This window comes from Melospiza melodia, chromosome 24 (assembly GCF_035770615.1).
Source record: "Melospiza melodia melodia isolate bMelMel2 chromosome 24, bMelMel2.pri, whole genome shotgun sequence".
Classification (NCBI taxonomy): domain Eukaryota; kingdom Metazoa; phylum Chordata; class Aves; order Passeriformes; family Passerellidae; genus Melospiza; species Melospiza melodia.
In genome coordinates, this window is record NC_086217.1 from 6,142,496 (window position 1) to 6,163,405 (window position 20,910).

At 50.4% G+C, this 20,910-nt stretch overlaps 4 protein-coding genes across 6 annotated transcripts; 3 read left to right on the top strand and 1 right to left on the bottom strand.

The window, feature by feature from the left end:
• The first annotated feature begins 240 nt into the window (after positions 1 to 240).
• LOC134428862 (ADP-ribosylhydrolase ARH1-like) lies at positions 241 to 4,982 on the top strand. Its single transcript, XM_063175879.1, has 7 exons — positions 241 to 270; positions 1,087 to 1,310; positions 2,164 to 2,262; positions 2,341 to 2,446; positions 3,215 to 3,294; positions 3,365 to 3,548; positions 4,395 to 4,982. Exons 1-7 carry the CDS (start codon positions 260 to 262, stop codon positions 4,768 to 4,770), a joined length of 1,080 nt encoding a protein of 359 aa, XP_063031949.1. The 5' UTR covers positions 241 to 259; the 3' UTR covers positions 4,771 to 4,982.
• Positions 4,983 to 5,977: 995 nt separating this feature from the next.
• Positions 5,978 to 8,888, top strand: CCDC61 (coiled-coil domain containing 61). Of its 3 annotated transcripts, none has more exons than XM_063175833.1 (14): positions 5,978 to 6,035; positions 6,436 to 6,596; positions 6,677 to 6,759; positions 6,855 to 7,012; positions 7,080 to 7,208; positions 7,303 to 7,378; positions 7,460 to 7,542; positions 7,630 to 7,742; positions 7,834 to 7,912; positions 8,020 to 8,084; positions 8,231 to 8,300; positions 8,396 to 8,459; positions 8,549 to 8,615; positions 8,703 to 8,888. In XM_063175833.1, the coding sequence occupies exons 1-14, from the start codon at positions 6,016 to 6,018 to the stop codon at positions 8,798 to 8,800; spliced, it is 1,266 nt and encodes a 421-aa protein (XP_063031903.1). In that variant the 5' UTR covers positions 5,978 to 6,015; the 3' UTR covers positions 8,801 to 8,888. The 3 variants fall into 3 exon arrangements, with proteins under 3 accessions (XP_063031903.1, XP_063031904.1, XP_063031905.1); XM_063175834.1 differs by having other exon boundaries at positions 8,402 to 8,459; XM_063175835.1 differs by lacking the exon at positions 5,978 to 6,035 and adding an exon at positions 6,064 to 6,217.
• Positions 8,889 to 9,158: 270 nt separating this feature from the next.
• On the bottom strand, positions 9,159 to 10,836 carry BLOC1S3 (biogenesis of lysosomal organelles complex 1 subunit 3). The gene is made up of 2 exons (XM_063175836.1): positions 10,796 to 10,836; positions 9,159 to 10,115 (listed from the first exon to the last, which is right to left on the bottom strand). Exon 2 carries the CDS (start codon positions 10,110 to 10,112, stop codon positions 9,636 to 9,638), a length of 477 nt encoding a protein of 158 aa, XP_063031906.1. The 5' UTR covers positions 10,113 to 10,115; positions 10,796 to 10,836; the 3' UTR covers positions 9,159 to 9,635.
• A 1,745-nt stretch (positions 10,837 to 12,581) lies between these two features.
• On the top strand, positions 12,582 to 19,374 carry DHRS7C (dehydrogenase/reductase 7C). The gene is made up of 7 exons (XM_063175787.1): positions 12,582 to 12,721; positions 13,201 to 13,356; positions 15,978 to 16,090; positions 17,182 to 17,392; positions 17,634 to 17,726; positions 18,020 to 18,175; positions 19,102 to 19,374. Exons 2-7 carry the CDS (start codon positions 13,203 to 13,205, stop codon positions 19,308 to 19,310), a joined length of 936 nt encoding a protein of 311 aa, XP_063031857.1. The 5' UTR covers positions 12,582 to 12,721; positions 13,201 to 13,202; the 3' UTR covers positions 19,311 to 19,374.
• The last annotated feature ends 1,536 nt before the right edge of the window (positions 19,375 to 20,910 follow it).

A 20,910-nucleotide genomic window follows, 5' to 3' on the forward strand; every position in this document is an offset into this window, starting at 1 on the left:
TTTGTACCCTGAAGTTAGGTTTTGTGCCCTCAGAGGATGCTTTGTTACCACAGTTTAAAGCTTTGACCCTAAAAAGAGATTTGAGGCCCCTGGACCTCTCTTTCCCTCTGCCCCTGGAGTCCCTCCCTGCTTTCTCCCTCTTGTTTTGGGGATACCAGCCCTGTACCCACATCCCCGGGGTGTTCTGGTCCCCTTAAGGGCCCCTGGCCAGCCCTGGCCCCGTGCCCTGACCCTGACAGGCGTTCCCAGCTGCTGCACCATGGAGGAGCCGTGAGTGCACCGGGATCCCTGGGCTGCCCCTGCTGCTGGCACCCCGGATCAGAGAGGGCTCCCCCTGAACCCCCTGATCAGAGAGGGCTCACCCCTGAACCCCCTGAACCCCCTGATCAGAGAGGGCTCACCCTGAACCCCTTGATCAGAGAGGGCTCACCCCTGAACCCCCTGAACCTTCTGATCAGAGAGGGCTCCCCCTGAACACCCCCTGAGCCCCCTGATCAGAAAGGGCTCCCCCTGAACCCCCTGAACCCCTTGATCAGAGAGGGCTCACCCCTGAACCCCCTGAACCCCCTGATCAGAGAGGGCTCCCCCTGAACCCCCTGAACCCCTTGATCAGAGAGGGCTCCCCCTGAACCCCCTGATCAGAGAGAGCTCCCTCTGAACCCCCTGAACCCCCTGATCAGAGAGGGCTCCCTCTGAACACCCTGCCTGAAACCCCCTGAACCCTCTGTTTCCCCAGGGTTCCCCCTGAAACCCCTGGCACCCCTTGAACATCCTGGCACCCCCTGAGCCCTCTGTTTCCCCAGGGTTCCCCCTGAACACCCCCTGAGCCCTCTGTTCCCCTAGGGTTCACCCTGGCACCCCCTGAACACCCCTTGAACCCTCTTTTCCCCCAGGTTCCCCTGAACACCCTGGCAGCCCCCGGCACCCCCTGAGCCCTGTGTTCCCCCAGGGTTCCCCTGAGCTCTGTGTTCCCCCAGGGTTCCCCCGGCACCCCCTGAGCCCTGTGTTCCCCCAGGGTTCACCCAGGGCCCTGTGTTCCCCCAGGGTTGGTTCCCCCAGCCCCCCCTGAGCACTCTGTTCCCCCAGGGTGCCCTCTGTGGAGGCCTACGAGGCAGCCATGGTGCTGAGCGGGGTGGGGGATGCCCTGGGCTATCGGGGTGCCCTCTGGGAGTACTGCACCTCGGGCCCCCAGATCCACGGCGAGCTGGCTGAGCTGGGGGGGCTGGCAGCCATCAGCCTGGAGCCCCCCGAGTGGCCCGTCAGCGATGACACCGTGCTGCACCTCGCCACCGCCGAGGGGCTGGCCACAGGTGGGGCACGCCGTGACCCAAAGGGAGGGGTCCCTGCGGGTGGGGTCCCCGTTGTGCCCCAGGCTGGCGCTGGAGGGGGTGTCCTTGTTTGTCCCCTAAGGGGTGGGGGGTGCCTCTTGTGTTCCTTGGGTTGGTGTCTGGGTGTCCCCTTACAGCCTGGGATGTGTCAGGGAGGTCCCCATGGCATCCCTGACTCAATTGGAGGACTGATGGGATTGTCCAGCTCTGGAGGGGGCTTTGGGGCATCTTTATCACACTTTCCCCACCTTTTAGGGATTCTGAGGGGGCTTGGGGGGGATGTGTGTCCTTGTTTCCTCTGGGTGGGGGTGGCATGGGGACTGTGTGTCTGTGTTTTTCCTCATTTATGTGCCCCTTCATCCCATACTGGGTGCTGGAGATGGGGACATTTCCCCCTCCCACTGCCAGAGGTGCCATTCTTGGGGACAGTGACCTCTGTGTCCCTGGGGTACCTGGGGCATTTAGTGTTCTTGGTGGTACTGGTATCCAGTGCCTTGACACCCCCCAGGTTTCCTGATTGTCCCCAGTGTCCCTGCAGCTATCTGGGGTCACAGGGGTGTGACGGTGTTCACAGGGGTCTCCTTTGGGAACCCAGCAGGGTCCCCCTTTCTCACTCAGTCTGCAGTGCTCAGGGATATTCCCCATTTCTCCACTAAACCCATCCTGCTTCCCCTCCAGTTTTGGAGGCTCTGTGGGGCAGTGTTCCCTTCCCCACATTTCTGGGAGTGGTGCAATGAGGACGTTATTCCCCCCCATTAATTTTTGGGGGGTCCATGGGGCCTCTCCCTGCCAGCCTGGGTAACCTGGCCGGGTTCCTCACACCCACCCTGCACAGGCCTGGAGGAGGAACCCCTCCTGCAGGAGCTGGCTCAGCGCTACGTGGCCGCCATGGGGGACATGGAGGGACGCAAGCCCGGACCCAGCAGCATCCTAGGTGAGCAGGGAGGGCCCGAGGAGCCAGGCAGAGGCAGGGGGGCTCAGGGAGCCTCACAGCCCCGTGTCCCCTCCCCAGGCACCTCCCAGCTGCGGCCGGGGGAGCCCCAGGGCTATCGCATCCCCTTCAACCCCCGCGGCACCGGCTGCGGGGCTGCCATGCGCAGCCTGGCCATCGGCCTCAGGTGGGCACGGGGACACTGGGGACACCTGGGGGCACTGGGGGACACCTGGGGGCACTGGGGGACAGGGATGTGGGTGTCAGAACTGGGGTGATGGGGGTGTGGGGGTGTCAGAATGAGTGGAAGGGGGGATACAGGAATGCCACGCGGGGACAAGGGGAGGGATATGGGATGGGGATAAGGGGACGTCAGAGGGACAGGGTGGGGACAGGGATGTGGGGGTGTCAGAATGAATGGAAGGGCAGACACAGGGAGGGACACAGGATGGGGATAAAGGGGTGTCAGAGCTGGGGTGATGTGGACAGGGATGTGGGGGTGCTGCAATGAGTGGAAAGGTGGACATGGGGAGGGACACGGGATAGGGATAAGGGGGTGTCAGAGCTGGGGGAGTGGGGACATGAGGATGTTTGGGGATGGGGAAATGGGGGTGTCAGAGCTGGAGGGAAGGGGACAGGAAGGGATGGGAGTAGGGTAAGAGGGACATGAGGATGTCAGAGGGAGAGGAGTGGGGATATGGGGTTGGTGGAGCTGGAGGGGACAAGGTCCAGGGCTTGGGGACATGTGGAGCTGGAGCTGGGAGGCTGGGGACGGAGAACATGGGGACAGCAGTAGGGAAGAGGGACACAGGTCACAGAGCAACTAAGAGTGGGACGTGGAAGGGATGGGGCTGGGAGAATGGGCACAGCAGGGACAAGGGTGGTGGAATGGGAATGGGGACATTCCTGGACATACAGGAGCAGGAGTTTGGGGACTGGTGTGATGCCAGTGCAGGTACCCACATGCCTCAGAACTGCCGACTCTGATCCGGGTGAGCATCGAGAGCGGGCGCATGACCCACCACCACCCCACTGGTGAGTGCCAGCCTGGCAGGGGAGGGCAGGAGGGGACAGCAGAACCCCCCTGAAGCCCCTGTCCCCACAGGGTACCTTGGAGCACTGGCTGTGGCCCTCTTTGGGGCACTGGGGGCTCGGGGTGAGCCCCCAGAGCACTGGGGGACTGAGCTGCTGCGGGTGCTGCCCCTGGCATGGGACTACGTGCAGGGCACCGGGCTGGCCCTGGAGGACAATGCTGCTGCCTGGCCGTTCTTTGGGGACGCGTGGCACCGGTGAGGGGGCACTGTGAGGGTTCTGGGGGGACACTGGGGGCACAAGGAGGGGCTGGGGAGGATACTGGAAAGGTGACTCAGTCCATTAGTGCCACTGGTGCCAGCCAGGCTCTCTGACAGTCCTGGCAGGGCATTCCAGCGGTGTCACTGGTGACCCCGATGCCCAGTCTGTCCCTGGTGCACCCAGTGTCCCTCATGTCACTGCCAGAGGTGCCATCCTTGGGGACAGTGACCTCTGTGTCCCTGGGGGTCCTGGGGCATTTAGTGTTCTTGGTGGTACTGGTATCCAGTGCCTTGCTACCCCCAGGTTTCCTGATTGTCCCCAGTGTCCCTGCAGTTATCTGGGGTCACAGGGGTGTGACAGTGTTCGCAGGGGTCTCAGGATGAGGGAAGAGATGAGAATGTTGACTCTATGTCTCGAAGGCTTGATTTATTATTTTATAAAACACATTTTATTAAAACTATACTAAGAGAATAGAAGAAAGGATTTCATCAGAAGGCTAGCTAAGAATAGAAAAAGAAGATAACAGAGGCTTATGACTGACCAGTCTGGACAGCTGGACTGTGACTGGCCATTAATTACAAACAACCACATAAGACCAATCCACCTGTTGCATTCCACAGCAGCAGATAATCATTGTTTACATTTTGTATCTGAGGAGAAAAGCTGTTTCTCGGCTTCTCAGGAGAAAAAATCCCAAAGAAAGGATTTTTCACAAAATACCATGACTACACAGGGGGCTGCTGGAGAGCCACAGCCCAGTGACCCCCAGCCTCACTGGTTACCCCATTGTCTGTGACAACAAGCAATGTCCCCGGTGACCTGGATGTCCCCGTTCTCTGCAGGTACCTGGAGTCCCGCGGGCTCCTGGCAGGCGGGGGCCCTCCGCGGGTGCCACCGCTGCCGTCCCCAGCCGAGCGGGACGCCGAGTACCTGCGCTGGGCGCTGGACGGCTGGGCGGGCCGCAGCGGCCACGACGCGCCCATGGTGGCGCTGGAGGCGCTGCTGGCAGCGGGGGACAGCTGGCAGGAGCTGTGTGCCAGGGCGGTGCTGCACGGCGGGGACAGCGATTCCACGGGCACCATCGCGGCGGGCTGCTGGGGGCTGCTGCGGGGGATGGCGGCCGTGCCCCCGGGGCTGCACCGGCGCCTCGAGTACCGCGGGCGCCTCAGCGAGGCCGCCCGGAGGCTGCACACGCTGGCCTGGGGGGCACGGCGGTGAGAAATGGAGCCCTGGAGAGGAGAGCGCTTTCTCAGAGTAGTAATTGCTACTTGGTGGTAATGACGTTGATAGGGTCTTAATTGGAAGTGTTGGTTTGTTGTTAAATGTTGAATGTTAGAGTTCTAGGACTTGCTTTAGTGTCCGCTATTAAGTGTTACTATTTTACCCTGTGTTTGTATCCCTTTCCATTATACTCGGTATTTGTACTCCTTTCCCGGATTTGTATCCCTTTTCGTCGAGAACCACTTCCCCTGCTCCCAGGAGGACTTGCACCCGGACTGAATTTAAATGAGAGGCTGTGGGAACTATATGAACCCACTCAAAACAACAAACCAGCACATAAATTATGACTTTAACCCAGCAGAACCGCACTAAATCACCCACCCTTGACCAGAGCCGGATTCCGTCCTGCCACCATAATTGCAAGCCAACATCACTTTCCTAAGGACTCCTGTGAGTGAAGGAAGCCTCTGCCTTGCCAAGAGACAAAGCTGGAAGTCCCAGGGGCAATTTTGGGGTGTGCTGAAGAATACTATATGTGCTCTCCTCCCCAATGTTTTATGGGCGCCCGCCTGCAACGTTCTGGGGGGGATTTGGAGCCTTAGGGCTGCCCCTTCCATCCATTTCGGGGGGAAACGTTGCAATTGGGGGGGGGGGGGGGGTCCTCCTAAACATTGGGGCCCTCTAGTGGAGTACTGCGGCCTCCTGAGGCATCCCCCAGTCTCTCACTGCTTAATAAAATCAGGTTCGAGGTTCAGTTGCTCCACAACTTGTCAGTGCCCTCCTGCACTGCCTCGGGTTCTGTGCTGCCCCATACCCAGCCCACATCTCCTGCCCCAGACTCAGTGACCCGTTCCGTTCCGTATCTCCCGTCAGAGCAGACCGCGGCCATGATCAATGGCAGGCGCGTCGCTCAGACGCATGAGAAGGGGCGGACTACAGCAAGCAGGCGTGGCTCCACCTCTGCCCCAAAATGAGCGACAGCTCCATTAACCAATGGCGCAGCGAGATCAGGAGGCGGACTTCGCCTGACAACCAATGGCAGCGGGAAGCTGGCAGGCAGGGCGGAGCGGCTAACGGCACTGCGATGACGGGCAGCGCCGACAGCCAATGAGCGGGACAGAGCGGTGCAACCAGCCAATGAGGAGGCAGGGCAGGGCGCGGCCAGCCAATGAGATTGGGCAGTGTGGCGGAGCGGGGTGCGGCCAGGAGCGGAGGATCGCGGCGGGCGGTGAGGCTCCCCCGATGCGGCACGGCTGCTCCCGGTACCTGTGGGCTGAGCGGCACCGCGGGCCCGGCAACCCCCAGCTCCCCTCCCTCGGTACCCCCGAACAGCCCCGCAGGCAGCAGGCCCAAACCCACGGCTCTCCCCTTCTTCCGCTGTGTTCTCTCCACCCCTTCGCGCTGCGCCCGCCCCCATCGAGCCCGAGTCAACAAAAGCTCCGAGGTGCCGTCCGCTCAGCGCTCGTGGGGCTGTGGGCTCCCCTTCTCACCCCGTCCGTTCCCATAATTCTGCTCCCGTTCTGCTCTCACCAGCCCAGACCCCACCGCAGCTCAGCCTTCCCGAGCCCTCCAGCCGGGCTCCCCTTTCCCCTGTGTGCTGCTGGGGTGCCCGGGTGTGCCTGGGATGCACCGTGTGCCAATGGTGCCCCTGTGTGCCCGCAGAGCCCCCCGTGCCATGGCGGAGCCGCGGTACCTGCAGGCCGAGTGCGCTTTCCGGCCCGGGGCACACACGGTGCGGGTGACCCTGACCCGCAGCACCTTGCGGGTGGAGGTGGAGGCTCACGGCACCAGCGACCTGTGGAGGGGCGAGTTCGATGCCGCCTGTGAGTGCTGGAGGGAGCCTGGGGGGGATGAGGGATCTCCCACGGCTGCCTCTGACTGAAATACCCTCTGCTCCTTGCAGTCATCGAGGACCTGACCCGCAAAACGGGGAATTTCAAGCAGTTTGGCATTTTCTGCAGCATGCTGGAGTCGGCACTGACACAGGTGTGGCCGTGCTGCTGCCCCACGCGGCGTTTTGGGGGTGCCTGGGGTGGGGTGTGTGTCTCACCGATCCCTCCTGCTTTTCCAACTTCCTGCAGAGCAGCGACTCCGTCAGCCTGGAGCTGCTCACCTTCACCGACCTGGAGACCCTGCACAGCCGGAAAGTGGGGGCAGTCACCCGGCCTTCCCCTTCCACCTCTTCCCCCCTCAACAGCAAGCGCTACCTCATCCTGGTCTACTCTGTGGAGTTCGATAGGTGACAGGGGACACCAGGCAGGGGTCACGGGGGAGTGACTCCAGCCTCACCTCGTGCTCTCCTCCAGGATCCATTACCCGCTGCCGCTGCCCTATGCGGGCCGGCCGGACCTCGTGGCGCTGGTGCGGGAGCTGCAGGAGCAGCTGGGGCAGCTCCGGGCGCGGCGCCTGGAGGAGACCCAGCACTTGCGGGATGCGTGAGTGGGGCCAGGGCACCCAGAAGGGTTTGGGGGTTCCTGTCTCTCAGGGTGAGGAGGGAACCCCCAGACCACCCCCTGGCATTCCCCACAGGCTGTGGAAGGCACTGGAGGAGAAGCGGGCAGCAGAGAGCCGGCACCAGCGCGAGTACCGGCAGCTGGCTGCAGAGGTGGGCGGGGAGGGTGGGAGCTGCTGTGGGGAGGGACAGGGGCTGCCAGATGCACACTGAGCCTTTTTTTCCCCCTCGAAGCTGGCCCAGGCAAAGGCATCAGAGCAGAAGCTGCAGCTGCGGGTGAAGAACTTGACAGCTGAACTGGCCTCCTGCAGGAGAGGGTGAGGCCAGGGTGAACCCTGCAGGAGGACCCTCATGACCGTGGGGTGTCCCCCTGTCCCCCCTGATGGTGCTGGTCCTCTTGGCAGCCGCCAGAGATCTGCCAGCCCAGCCCCACGCACCCAGGAGCGACGCTCAGCATCCCTGGAGAGCCACAGGAGCAGCCGGGGCCGCCCCTCGCCCAAGTCCCTGTCACCTGCAGGTGTGGGACACTTGGGGACACACCCAGGAGTGGAGACAGGACACGGCTCACCCCGTCCTCACCCTGACCCCTCCTCTGCCTCCCCTGCCAGGCTCCCACCCACCACGCTTCGACCCCACTGCCTTTGTCAGGGCCCGGCAGCGCCGGCAGAAGGAGGCTGAGCTCAGAAAGTAAGCGGTGCTGACAGCTCCTCACCATCCCTCCCTGGTACTTTGGGGGGGTCTCCTTCCCCCGTTAGCCCCATGTTCCCCCTCACCACCATCTCCCTTGGGTGCAGCCAGCGGCGTGGAGTGGCCTCTGGCAGCAGCAGCCCAGCCAGGAGCCACAGGCGCAGCTCGTCTGGTGAGTGGGAACAGGAACAGGGCTGGGGGTGCACCCACTGCGGGCTGGGGCTCCTTCCTCAACTTCCCCCCAAGAGGGCTGGGGGTGCACCCACTGTGTGCTGGGGCTCCTTCCTCAACTTCCCCCATCCCCATTTTTCCCTGCAGCCGAAAGCTCCCGGAGCTGGCGCCAGGGAGGGAGCCCTGCCAGCAAAGCCCCAGAGCCCGTGCCCTGCAGGTAATGCTGAGGTTGGGCAGGATGCTTGGGCATGGATGCTGGTCAGGATGCTTGGGCATCCCTTCTGGCACCCTTTAACCCCGCTCTTTGGGCAGGGACAGGAGAGTGACCCGAGCACGGAGACCCCTGAGCGCCTCACTCTGCAATAGCCCCTGTATGGTGAGTGGCTGCCCCTTTGGGGGTCCCACCCTTCCATCCCAAAGCAGGGTGACCAGGAGGTCACTGGTGACCCCCAACCTCTCCCCCAGGCGCCTCGCCCAGCTGCCAGCCACAAGCTGCCAGTGTGCAGGGCTGCTGGCAAGCGCCCTGGTAAAGGTGAGGCCCCTTCTGAGCCCTTACATATTTGAGGGACACCCCAACCCAGACCTTTGTTAGCCCTTTTTTCCTGCACTGCCTCCCCAGAGAACCGTTCCAAGGAGCCCTCAGCTGAGCTGGCTGAGATCGATGCCCGGCTGCAGGCTCTGCAGGAGTACATGGACAGCCTCAACACCCACATGTGACCCCTCCAGGGACACACACCCTCCTCTACCTGTGTCCTCTGGAGTTCTGGTACAAGTGTGTCCCCAAATAAACCCTTGTTTGGCCCCAGAGTGTGTCCTTCTTGGGATGGGGTGAGGGCAGTGTCCCCTGGGAGGGACACAGTGTTGGGACTGAGGGCACCAGGGACATCACAAGAAGGTGACAGTACCAGTGCTGGGGACATGTGGGATACAGCCCAGGCCACCAAGCTCATCCCCTGGGCTACTAGTGAACTCAAAGGCCACTGCAATGTGACACCAGCACCCATGTCACCCTACTCTGTGCTCACTCCTGCTACACTACTGTCCTCACAGTGCTGGCCAAGCTCCCCAGCATGGCTCTGACACCACCATGGCTTTATTCAGTTCCATGTCACATAAAACAGTGGCATTTGGGGACAATGGTGATGAGCCAGCACCAGGCTACAGTTCTGGGATGGCGGCAGCTGGCAGGGGACCAGCAGTGAAGATGTCACCAGATCATGCAGGTCTTGGGGCACCGGGCTGGCAGTCTCTGTGCCAAAGCCACTGTTTGGTGTCACTGGTGGTACACTGGTGGTACACTGGTGATGACGCCACCATGGTGAGATCTTCAGGGTCAGCGTGAGGTGCTGCAAACATGACTCGATGTCATCACAACTCCAACCTCGGCAGGATGCTGCACTGATGGTCCTGCTGGTGATGACCCCGCTGTGGCACTGGCGATGCCGAGGTCAGCAGTGCTGCTGGCAGCTGCCCGTGGATATCTGCCAGGCGTCAGTGCCACCGCTGGTGCCACTCAGTGGGGATGCTGCAGGCGGTGCCCCGGCCGTGCCTCTCAGAGCTGCCCGCGGATGTCGGGCAGGAGGTGACACGCAGTGACGATGTCGATGGTGTCGGCCACAGCCCGCAGGTCGCGGCGGGCCAGGCGCAGGCAGTGCGCTGCCGCAGCCGCGGTCACCTGCGCCCGGCCCAGGGCCCCGCCGAGCCCGCCCAGGCTGCGGGCGGCGCTGCCGTAGCTGTGGCGGAGCGCGCTGCCCACCGCGCCCCGCAGCCGGCCCGTGCCCTCCCGCAGCCGCTGCTGCAGCAGCGAGGGGCCGCCCCCCCACACGGCCGCCGGCTCCTCCGCCAGCACCGGCGGCGTCTTCGGCCTCTGCTGCTCCTCCTCCTCCTCCTCGTCCGTCTCGGAGGCTTCGCCCGGCACCTTCAGCCCGGCCCCGGGGGCCTCCCCGGCCGTCTCCACCAGCAGCTCCGGCTCCGAGTCGCTCTCGGAGGCTTCGCCCGGCACCACCCGCGGAGGGCGGGGGGCGGCCATGGCCTGGGGGGGACAGGGGTGCGTCAGGGGGTGGCATCGAGGGGAGGGGGAGACCCGGCCTTGGCCCTGCGGATCCCTCCCGATCCCCTGGGCTCAGACCCCTCGAACCCGCGGGGCCTCTCCGGCGATGCCGGGGCCCCGCAGCCCCGGCAGTGACCCCACAACGCCACACCGGGGTCCCCTGGATCCCACAGCCCAGCAGTGACCCCACTTCCGCACAGCACGGTCCCCTCGATCCCATGGCAGTGACCGCACTTCCCCCATAGCGGGGTCCCCCTCGATCCCATCGATCACATCCCTACACCGGGGTCCTATCGATCCCAAATCCCCACAGTGACCCCACATCCCCGGCAGTGACCCCAGAGCCCCAAAGCAGGGTCCCACACCCCCACAGTGACCCCACATCCCCACAGCGGGGTCCCCTCGATCCCACGCCCCCAGAGTGACCCCACATCCCCACAGCGGGGCCCCCTCGATCCCACACCCCCACAGTGACCCCACATCCCCACAGCGGGATCCCCACACCCCCACAGTGACCCCACATCCCCACAGCGGGGTCCCCTCGATCCCACACCCCCACATCCCCACAGCGGGGTCCCCTCGATCCCACACCTCCACAGTGACCCCACATCCCCACAGCGGGATCCCCACACCCCCACCCGCCCCCCCCGTCCCGCTCCCACCTCCTGCCCGCAGCGCCGCAGGTCACATGACGCGCTGCCCACGTGACCGCACCCGGAAGTGGCGGCTGCAGCAGGCCCGGGAACAAAAACAATTCCGACAAGGTGGAATAAAGAGAAAAAAATAACAAGGATGGGACTAATTAAACTAAATCTGTAACTGCACAGTTAACTCCAATAAACTAATGGAGCAGAACTGATAAAAATGGACGACCCCTTGCCCGGTCGTGCATTTTGGAGCATTTTGGTCCATCTGGGGTGCAGCCCTGTCTGGGCTCTTGTGCTGCCCAAGGTGGATCCACTGAGGAGATCCTTTAAGAAATCCCTGCTTTATTCTTTATCTCTGCCCAGGCTCTGTTCTAGGCCAGCCTGCATAAGGCATCACCCTCTAGAACAATTTTAAATAGTCTTGTTCCTCTGGCGTTCCCAGCAGTGCTCTGAAGGTGGCAGTGCGCAACACATTTCTCGGGTATTTCTGAAAGTCAGGTTTCTGTGCTTCTGAAGATTTGGGTGTTTGGGTTAATGCAGTCACTGCATTTCTGTATTTTCTGACTCTGGCAGCTTTCCTTTACAATTTTTCATTATGGACATGATAGCATTTTATCCTTACAGTCTTACACACTGTAGGCTATATAGTTCTCTCAATTGACCTTGTCCTAGTCCTGTTTTTTTGCTTTTCTTGTACCTTTATTCTACCTTTATACTAGTTCATTTGGAAACAAATCACTTGGAACTCATATAAGTCCTCTATCTCTAGTGTGTGCTTTTTTTTTTTTTTTCTTTTTAATGTTTCAACTTTGCAGGAAAGATGCTTCCAGAGCCCTGACTGAATTAAACAAACAACACATCATGTTCCATGAAAGGAACGAACTGGCTCAGCTGCTGATAGGGAACTGCTCATTTGTTTATTAAAAGCTGATGCTTTAAAAGTAAGAGAAGATAGCTGGGGCTTTAGGGATGATGAAAAATTGGATTTCCTCTCTGTTTCTGCAGGTGGCCTGACATGACTCAATGTTTTTACATTTCCTTGCAGAAACTGATGTACATTACAGCACACTGTGACCATTTTGCATTGAGAAACATATTTATTTCTGTCATTCATGTTTTTTTAGCTATGTAAAAAACACCAATCTTACATAGCATAGTTTCTCTTCAATTTTCTGAAATGTTTCATTTTAACCGTATGTTATAACCTAAAACACACCACTTAGGAAAATAAATACAGCATCACTTTCTAACCATAGCACATATAATATTAATTTTAATTTTTGCCAAGTATAAAACTATATATTATTATAAAATACAATTATATATAAAAATAATATATATAATATTTTTATTATATATAAAATAATATAAGTATATAATATTATATATCATTATATATAATTATATTATATATAAAATACATAATTCTATAAATATATATTTTACATATAATGATATATCATTATATAAATATACAATATATATATTATATATAAGAATTATTATATTTTTATATATAAAAATATATAATTATATACTTGTATAAAAATATAATATTTTAGATATTATTATTATTACTATTAATAATAGTAATGATAATAATAATAATAATAATAATAATAATAATAATAATAATAATAGTAGTAGTAGTATAAAATTTTAAATAGTAAATTATTATTACAGGTGAATTGATTCTGTACCAGGAGCTTTTCTGTGCTGGTGGGGTGGGAAGGTCAGGCATGCAGATCACTCTGGGCAGGCTAAATTTACTCTGGAGTGCCTCTGTCCCCAGCCATACATAGCCACTCTCACTCAGGGCAAGCAGCCCCAACAAATCAGTGCTCAGTGAAACTCTGAAGGATCCTAATTAAATCTGTAATGAGAAAGTTTGCAAAAACACAATAGAATGCTCTGTGTGTGTCTGGAGTCTTCATAGCCATGGTAAGTGATTGTATTTTCTCTGTCTTTTAGAACAGAAAAGACTTGTGTTGTGAGTTTTATCTGAAATTTGGATTAAAAGTTTTCTCTCTGTTTTCTGATAGTAGCAATGTGATTAAAGTTCAGTGTTTATTTCATGTTTTGCTTCAAGGCATAATAGAATATACATACACCTATTAGTACAGATATATATTTTTTCTTTTATTATGGTCTTGCCACCATACAGTAATTTAGCATAAAAGGAACCAAGATTTGCCTAGACCAAACAAAGATGAGGAAAACAGACAAATAAACAACATCGCCCTGTTCATTAAAAAACAACATTACACCATTGATTGGAAAATCACCTCCCTAGTGTTTCAAGTTGCTGCCTTGGCATGCTGCCAGTACATTTTCTAGATCGGAAAACATTGGAATAATTGAAAAATAATCAACGTGTATTGTGATTACTGTACTCTCATGTGATCTTGTGTTTCCCACAGCCATGGGAATCCTTTCTGTGCTTGCTCTGCCATTGCTGCTCCTGGGGATCAGTGGAATTATTTACATTTACCAGTCGGTCCGGTGGCTGCTGTCCAAGTCAGCAGTGCAGAACAAGGTGGTGGTGATCACAGATGCCATCTCTGGCCTGGGCAAGGGTGAGTTGTCTCATTTCTTCTCAGTGGCACAGAACAGAAGCAGCCAGAGAGCCACGCTCTGGGTGACAAACATGCACACATTGCCTTGGATGCGTTCATAACTGGCTGGATAAAGTAGAAGTTAATAATAATTATTTATATTTATATTTATATTTATATTTATATTTATATTTATATTTATATTTATATTTAGTTTTATATTTAGTTTTATATTTAGTTTTATATTTATATTTAGTTTTATAATAATGTTTATATATTTCTATTTATAATAATAAAAGTCTATGTTTATAATATGGCTAATATATGTTTATATATGTTTAATATATGTTTTTATATGTCTAGTATATATTTATGTTTCATACATATTTATTTTTATATTTATAATAATAAATATATTTTATATAATCTATAGCACAATTATATTATTATAGGTATAGTATAAATAAAATATTATATTTATTCTACATATTTATATTATATAAATATAATATTGGTAAACTCATAGGAGCTGCAGAGCTTTGTACTTATTTAATTCAATAGAAGAGAGGTTTCAGAAGAACACTGAGTGCTATTTTTAGCACGTTGCTACTGTAAGATCTCATTTCACAGGCTGTCAGTGCAGGGTGGCTGCATAAACAGGTGTCACCTTACTTTTTACATGTTCCTTTTCAGCCCTTAGACACTTCAGCAGTTCCTGCTTCTTGTGAACAGCAATGCTCACCCCTTTTTCCCTATTTTTATCCCTTCCCCCCTCTATATATATTTTAAATATCACCCAAATTACTCCTGCTCCCAGCTGAGCTGCCTGTGCAGTGTGAATTCAGAGGACAAGGAAGAAGTGGCTGCCTAGAAGAGAGGCTGGGCAGAGTTAGAGAATAAAGTAGGAATTTATTAGAAGGCCTCAATAGATCCACCTATTTTATTATTGTACGTATTATATGTATATTATATGTATATTATATGTATATTATATATATATAAATTTTATATATATAAATATATTATATATATTTTCCACCTATTTATTATTATTTTTATTATATGTACATTATATATATTTTATATAAATGTGTATATATATATATAGCCCACCTATTTTATTATTGTATATGTTATATATTTGTTATATATATTGGGCAAGGTTAAGAGAATAAAGTGGGTATTTATTAAAGGCCTTCCATAGTTAATTACACCTTGGGCAGTGCAAGAACGTTACAGAGGCTACACCCAGGATGGATGATGGTCACCAGTTTTTTATACAGATATAAGTTTGGTCTATTTGCATATCAGAGGTTAATTGTTCAATTACAGCTTCAGCTAATGAAGTCATACTCCCACAGTTTGCTCTCCCCTCCAAATTAAATTTTGTTTGTAGTTTTTGGTGCCTGAGGCTGTGGTGTGTCCTTGGATCACAGGCTCAGAGGAATTGTTTTGTCTGACCAAAATGTGAAGGCAGGAGCTGACACTTTATATGGATTTCAGAGTTTTGCACTAATGCAGTGCAGGATTTGAAAAATATAAAAGCTAAAACTGAAGGCATCAAGGGTGTGTAATAATTTATCTGTTTAAACAGCTGATCTGGGTGAGCAGCCACAGAGCATCCCTGGTCCAGAGGAGATGACAAAGATGCCAGGCTGGCAGAGTGTGTTATTCATCCCAGGGAAGGGCTCTGGCAAACCTTAGAGCCACTTCCAGGGCCTAAAGGGGCTCCAAGAGAGCCAAAAAGGGACTTTGGGCAGGGGCCAGCTGTGGATGTGGGCTCTGAGGAAACAGACAAATTCTTTTCCTACAAGCCAGAATTTCTGGACTAAAGGCAACATTCATCAAAGTTAAAAAAGAGAAACAAATCTATGATGATTGAAGGTGTTTTCAATGGTTTGTGATTGTTATTGAAACCTAGTTCCTGTTTCTTCTGAGTGCTGGAACTCAAAAAAGTTCTGGGAAGTTCTAGAGGAGAACATCATTGGTTTTCCTTTAAACATTTATTGCTGTTCACATAGAAGTCTTTTCCCTTTTTTTCCACAAGATTGCCTCAACTGTTGTTTATAGGGAAAATTCTGCTGTAAGTGTTCTGGCAAATACTCTTTTGGGCATTAAATTAAAAATCCTTCTATACTAGAAAACAAAAAAAAAAAAAAAAAAGAAAATGGAAGATGTTCTTAAAATGACTTTTTTTAAATAATGAAAAAAATTGTTTAAAGAAAAGCTCCCAGCTGCACAGGTTTGCAAAACTACAAGGCTGGATCCATAAATACTTCCATACAGATATTAGGAGTCTAACATGATCATTTAAGAAATCTAAAATGGGTAGATTGGAATAACTGGATTTCCTGTAGGTATTGAAATCTGAAGGAAATGTTTCCTGGAGGACAGCAAGCACTGGGGTTGTTCTGTAGCCCATTCAACACAGGCATTATCCCATTACATTAAATTTAATTTATTTCTCACCTATGTACTATCACAAGTCAATGCTTTCTTTTTTCTCATATTATTTTCAAATTAATGAATTTTAAAGCATGGATTCACCACCTTAACAAAACCAGCATCCCATTTCAAACAAAATAAACAAAATCAATTTGCCACTATTGTAATAATTTTTTTTTAATGTATTTCTCTCCTAGAATGTTCTCGTGTGTTTCATGCAGGAGGAGCAAGGCTTGTGTTGTGTGGCAGGACATGGGAGAAGTTGGAAGCTTTGTATGATGCCTTAATTAGTGTGACAGACCCCAGCACGGTAGGTATCCATAGCCTGGGGTAAACCTTGCTCAGGGACAGAATGGAATTTTAAATCCAGTAAAAAAATGTACAAGAGACATGATTTGCTGTCAGTGATGGCTTTGATCACCATTATAATAACAGCAAACAGTTCAGAGAGAGATGATGCCAAAATCCTGCTCTCCTGAGCTATTGCTGTGAAGCATCTGAGTGCTCCTGTGTTCTGAACAAGCCACCCAGCTAGAAATCCTCAGCAGAGCAATTGGCCTGATCATTTGGATGGAAGGGATCCAAATGCTTCATTTAATGGCAGGAAAAATGCCACCAGGTTTTGATATCATTCATGTGCTCAAGGAGTGGGAGACAGGTCTAAAGATCAAATTCATTTTGAGCTTCTTCAGTATTTGGGGTAAAGTCACAGATAGAAGGGATTTGGAGTAAAAAAAGAAAAGAAAATTCTCTTTTCCTCATGGCCACTGACCGTGGAGATGCAGGACTCTAGCTCTTTGGCAGGTGTTTCTTGAGGCTCCTGGCAAAGCTTCCTTTCTGTGACCAACATTCAGCTGACTGTTCCAGGGCACAGGTGTTCCTGAAGGCATCACATAAATTTTGCAGCCATTGCTCATCAGACCTACAAATATTTGCCTTTTTTCTTTTTCAGTGGGCTTCATTCATCTGCATAAATAACCACAAAAGTAGTGTGTTCATGTTAGCCTGCACAGATTCAACTAGGCAAAAATATTAAGTATGACTAAAAATTCTGCATGAAATTGTCTAATTAATACATTAAAGGGAAAAACTTCAAGTTCATTCCTCTGTCCCACAGCTGATAAAATCTGTTTTTGCAGAAATCATACAAAAGTAAACTCCATTTGTATGACCTGTAGCAAAACAAACCCTTCCTACCTTTCCTCTGTCCCCATGGGTGTGTAGCTCATCCATCAAAAGAAATAGAAAGAAATAGAAATAGAAAGAAATAGAAATAAAAATAGCCATAACTATAACTATAACTATAAACTATAACTATAACTATAAATGTAAATGTAAATGTAAATATAAATAGAGTTTTTATCTAACAAGTCCCACTGAAATGAGTCTTTTGCTCACCAGACATATGCCCCAAAGCTGATTCTTCTGGATATCACAGACATAAGCTGCATCAGAGATGTAGCCAAGGAAATCCTGAACTGCTATGGCTGTGTGGATATTCTGATCAACAATGCAAGCATGAAGGTGAAAGGAGCAGTGCAGAGCATTTCACTGGAGCTTGATAAAAAGATCATGGATGCCAACTATTTTGGACCTATAACATTAACCAAAGGTATTTTATTATATTTTTTTTCTTTTTTTTGCTGTTACCACTTAAAGCACATTGGCAATTAAATGTGCTAATCAATACTGCAGCCATCTCTGCATGTAGAATTCAGGTGAAGTCTAGAAGACAATTCCCAGCCGTTGGATTTTATGATATTTTGCTTTCAGTATTTAGACTTTTTTTTTTCTCCTTTTCACTAAATACACTTTTATTTACGTGGCTCTTTCTTGTGTTTCTCTTTTTGCAGCCATCCTTCCTAATATGATCTCAAGAAGAACTGGCCAAATTGTTCTAATTAATAGCATCCAAGGGAAAATAGGAATTCCATTTCGTGCAGCTTGTAAGTGATACATTGCAAAACCATAAATTCTAATGCATAAGCTGTGAGGAGTCCCTGACACTCATCAGAGGTTATTAAAAGTGCTAATTTGCATCCAAATTTAGCATTATTACAGTATTTGGCTGAAATTTTTTCAAATTGGAACTCAGTTGAACGTAGTTAAAATGCTACCTTAGAAATGCATTTTGGTTAATCATTCCATGCTCATTTTCCCTAATATTTGTGCTCTGTTATACACCTCCTTCCATGCAATCATGTATCTAACCATGCATATGTGTGCTTTTTACTTCTAGATGCTGCTTCCAAGCATGCTGCTGTAGGATTTTTTGATTGTCTTCGAGCTGAAATGGAGGAATTTGATATTTCTGTCAGCACTGTGAATCCAACCTTCATCTGCTCCTACCATCGCCAGCCAGCACCAGGCAACTGGGAGGCATCAATCTGGAAATGTGAGTTTGGGTGGGTGAAGATGAGGCACATAAAACAGGATGAAGGCTTTTCCAGGGTTAAAAAACAAAGGAAAAATGATGGAAATGGCAAAAAGGATGAACAAGCATGAGGAGCAAAAGGAAAGAGATATTTTATATTTCTTTATATAGATATATTCTATATTTATACATAGGTATAGAATCTATATCTATATATAGATATATTCTATATCTATAAAGAATACCTCTATATCCCTCTGTATAGAGGTAATATTAGCCTGGTGAAAAGAGAAGGAGCCTGGAATGAGACAATGTTATATGAGAAAATAAATATATCAGGGCATCAAACATGGAGGGGGAGGAGAGCACAACAGTGTCACTATAGGACATGAAACAACATGACACAGACTCACTGCTCTTTCCAAGGTAAAAAAGGGACTTTTTATTTTCTGACTCCAACATTTATAGATTTCCAAAAGTGACAGTGGATTGGAGGGTGACAGTGCCACCTCTCCAATGACACTGGACAAACCAACAGTCCATCAAATTTCTCCTCTTCCACAGAAGAATGCAAAACAATACGTTATTAACATAAAGTGTGTGAGAAAGTTCATTATAACAATATAAACATCAGAAGGCTTAGAAAATCTTAAAAAAATCAGGGTGACACAAAAGGTCCAAAGGGAAAATTCCACTGCACTCAGGTTGCTCCTTCCCCTAGGGACTTGTAAGAACTTTACCTCAATTATGAAAAGATCTTGGTCACATATTGATCAGGAGAATGGAGTGGGGAAGGGATTGAGAGTGCATAGAGAAGAAGAAATTAAAGAAATTAAACTGATTCGACTGATTTACTAGCTGATTACCTTTTAAACACTCTTCCCTCAGGGTATCTGCCTGTCTCTCTGTCTGTCTGTCTGCAGCTCTCATTCCTCTCTCATTTACAGTCTTTTTCAGGAAGGTGTCCTATGGAGTGCACCCCGTGGAGGTGGCAGAGGAGGTCCTTGCCACGGTGAGCAGGAAGAAGCAGGAGGTGCTGATGGCCAATCCCATCCCCAGAGCAGCAGTTTACATCAGAACATTCTTCCCCGAGCTGTTTTTTGCCATTGTTGCCTCAGGGATTAGGGAAAGGCTGAAGACAGAAGAGGAAAGTTGATTTTGTTCAGTTATTTCTTTGCTTTTGACCTGAAAAAAAAAAAAGGTTTTTGTTTTGAATGTCAGTGACTTGTGCTGCTTGCTGTGAGTAGAATAACTCCACTATCATTGACACACACAATCATCTATAAATTTAGGAACTTCAGGTGAAGCAGAACACCATTGAAGGGTCAGCTGGACTAGCTCCTAAATTTAAATTTAAATAATCTTCAAATTGGTTTTAGGGATTATGACAATGTACCATTGGAACCAAACTGCTACAAGTCCCATTGCTGACGAAACTTCCAGCACTTACAGACCTCATTCATAATGCAATCACCAAACATGACAGGAATTCTGAGGGCAAAGGAATATCTGTCACTTGCAGGGACACGAACCTTTGGCTGTAGCTCTAAATGAATTCTTCTGGGTTCAGGAAACCTGGCTCAGGGAGGTGTTCAGGTCTGGGGTGGAGGGGTCAGTTCCTGCAGCTCCTGCTGGAGCTCCATCTATTTTCTGGTGTAGCACTGGGGTTTTGTTGTGGTGTGAGTGATTATTCCTTCACTGGGAAGTCAAACAATCATTTGCTCAAAATTTTCTTGGTCCTCAGCAGAGCTCTGCTCCCTCAAACCAATGGGCATTTGCTGTCATCTCAGTTCTGTTTGTTTCTGTACTCAGCAACAGTCAAGTCCTCCACATTTCCATGAGAGCAAGATGCAGAATAAGCATAATTTCATCAGAAAAGGGTCAGGCATCACAGGACATCCCAGGTAAACATGAACCAACATTGTTTGTGGCTGCCCCATCCCTGGAAGAGTTCATGTCCAGGTTGGATGGAGCTTGGAGCAACTTGGGGTAGTGGAAGTTGTCCCTGCCATGGGTGAAATGACGCAGATGCTCTTTGAGATCCCTTCCAACCCAAACCATTCTGTGATTTCTCTGATTTCTATTATTGTCCTTCTTTGTTGTAAAAACAGGTGGATTACATGTTAAAATAAGCTGAATAATCCTTCTACTGCATTTTGCATGTTCTAGAGATCAGCAGAAATTCTTCACACAATTTCCCTTCCAAACTGTGAACAGTTCTAGGCACCACAGCAGAAGGCAGTGAGAGGTGAAATAACACCAATACCCTTCAAGAAAGTTTTAAAACCCAGATGAATTTTTCTCTAGAAAGTTGTATCTGAATGATTTTCAAATCCCTGCAATGTTCTGCAGAGGAGGCAGGACTGAAGTGTTCTCCATGTCTGCTGGAGTAGGACAATGTGCTAAAATTACTGCCAAGGAGATTTACAGGGACAGCATTTTCTGCTAAGAATAGTTAAGCACAAAGGATAAATTGCCACAGAAATTTTCAAATGCCTGTCTTCAGAAGCTTTAAAGAAGAGATTAATGAAACATCTGTAAAAAAGCAATGTAGCTTTAGTTTATCCTGCCTAAAAGAAAAGAAGGATTAGATGACCTTTTAAATGGGTCACACTTTTCTCTAATCAGTGGCTTTTTCTCATCTTGAAGATGAGGTTTCTCCACTGGTATTTCAGACACAATATTTTTTTTCTCTCTGGGGAAATCTATTATTTAATCTGAAGTTTTCTGTTTCATTTGTTGATCTCTGTTTTGCT

What these genes read in the sequence shown, in the direction of transcription:
- BLOC1S3 (XM_063175836.1), bottom strand. Translation starts at nt 10,112, where the DNA reads ATGGCCGCCCCCCGCCCTCCGCGGGTGGTGCCGGGCGAAGCCTCCGAG.
- CCDC61 (XM_063175833.1), top strand. Translation starts at nt 6,016, where the DNA reads ATGCGGCACGGCTGCTCCCG. An exon ending in ACCCAGCACTTGCGGGATGC is followed by an intron (nt 7,209 to 7,302) that starts GTGAGTGGGGCC and finishes CATTCCCCACAG; the next exon opens with GCTGTGGAAGGCACTGGAGG. An exon ending in CTGGCCTCCTGCAGGAGAGG is followed by an intron (nt 7,543 to 7,629) that starts GTGAGGCCAGGG and finishes TCCTCTTGGCAG; the next exon opens with CCGCCAGAGATCTGCCAGCC.
- LOC134428862 (XM_063175879.1), top strand. An exon ending in CGCCGAGGGGCTGGCCACAG is followed by an intron (nt 1,311 to 2,163) that starts GTGGGGCACGCC and finishes CACCCTGCACAG; the next exon opens with GCCTGGAGGAGGAACCCCTC. An exon ending in AGCCTGGCCATCGGCCTCAG is followed by an intron (nt 2,447 to 3,214) that starts GTGGGCACGGGG and finishes ATGCCAGTGCAG; the next exon opens with GTACCCACATGCCTCAGAAC.
- DHRS7C (XM_063175787.1), top strand. Translation starts at nt 13,203, where the DNA reads ATGGGAATCCTTTCTGTGCTTGCTCTGCCATTGCTGCTCCTGGGGATC. An exon ending in AATTCCATTTCGTGCAGCTT is followed by an intron (nt 17,727 to 18,019) that starts GTAAGTGATACA and finishes TTTTACTTCTAG; the next exon opens with ATGCTGCTTCCAAGCATGCT. An exon ending in GGAGGCATCAATCTGGAAAT is followed by an intron (nt 18,176 to 19,101) that starts GTGAGTTTGGGT and finishes TCTCATTTACAG; the next exon opens with TCTTTTTCAGGAAGGTGTCC.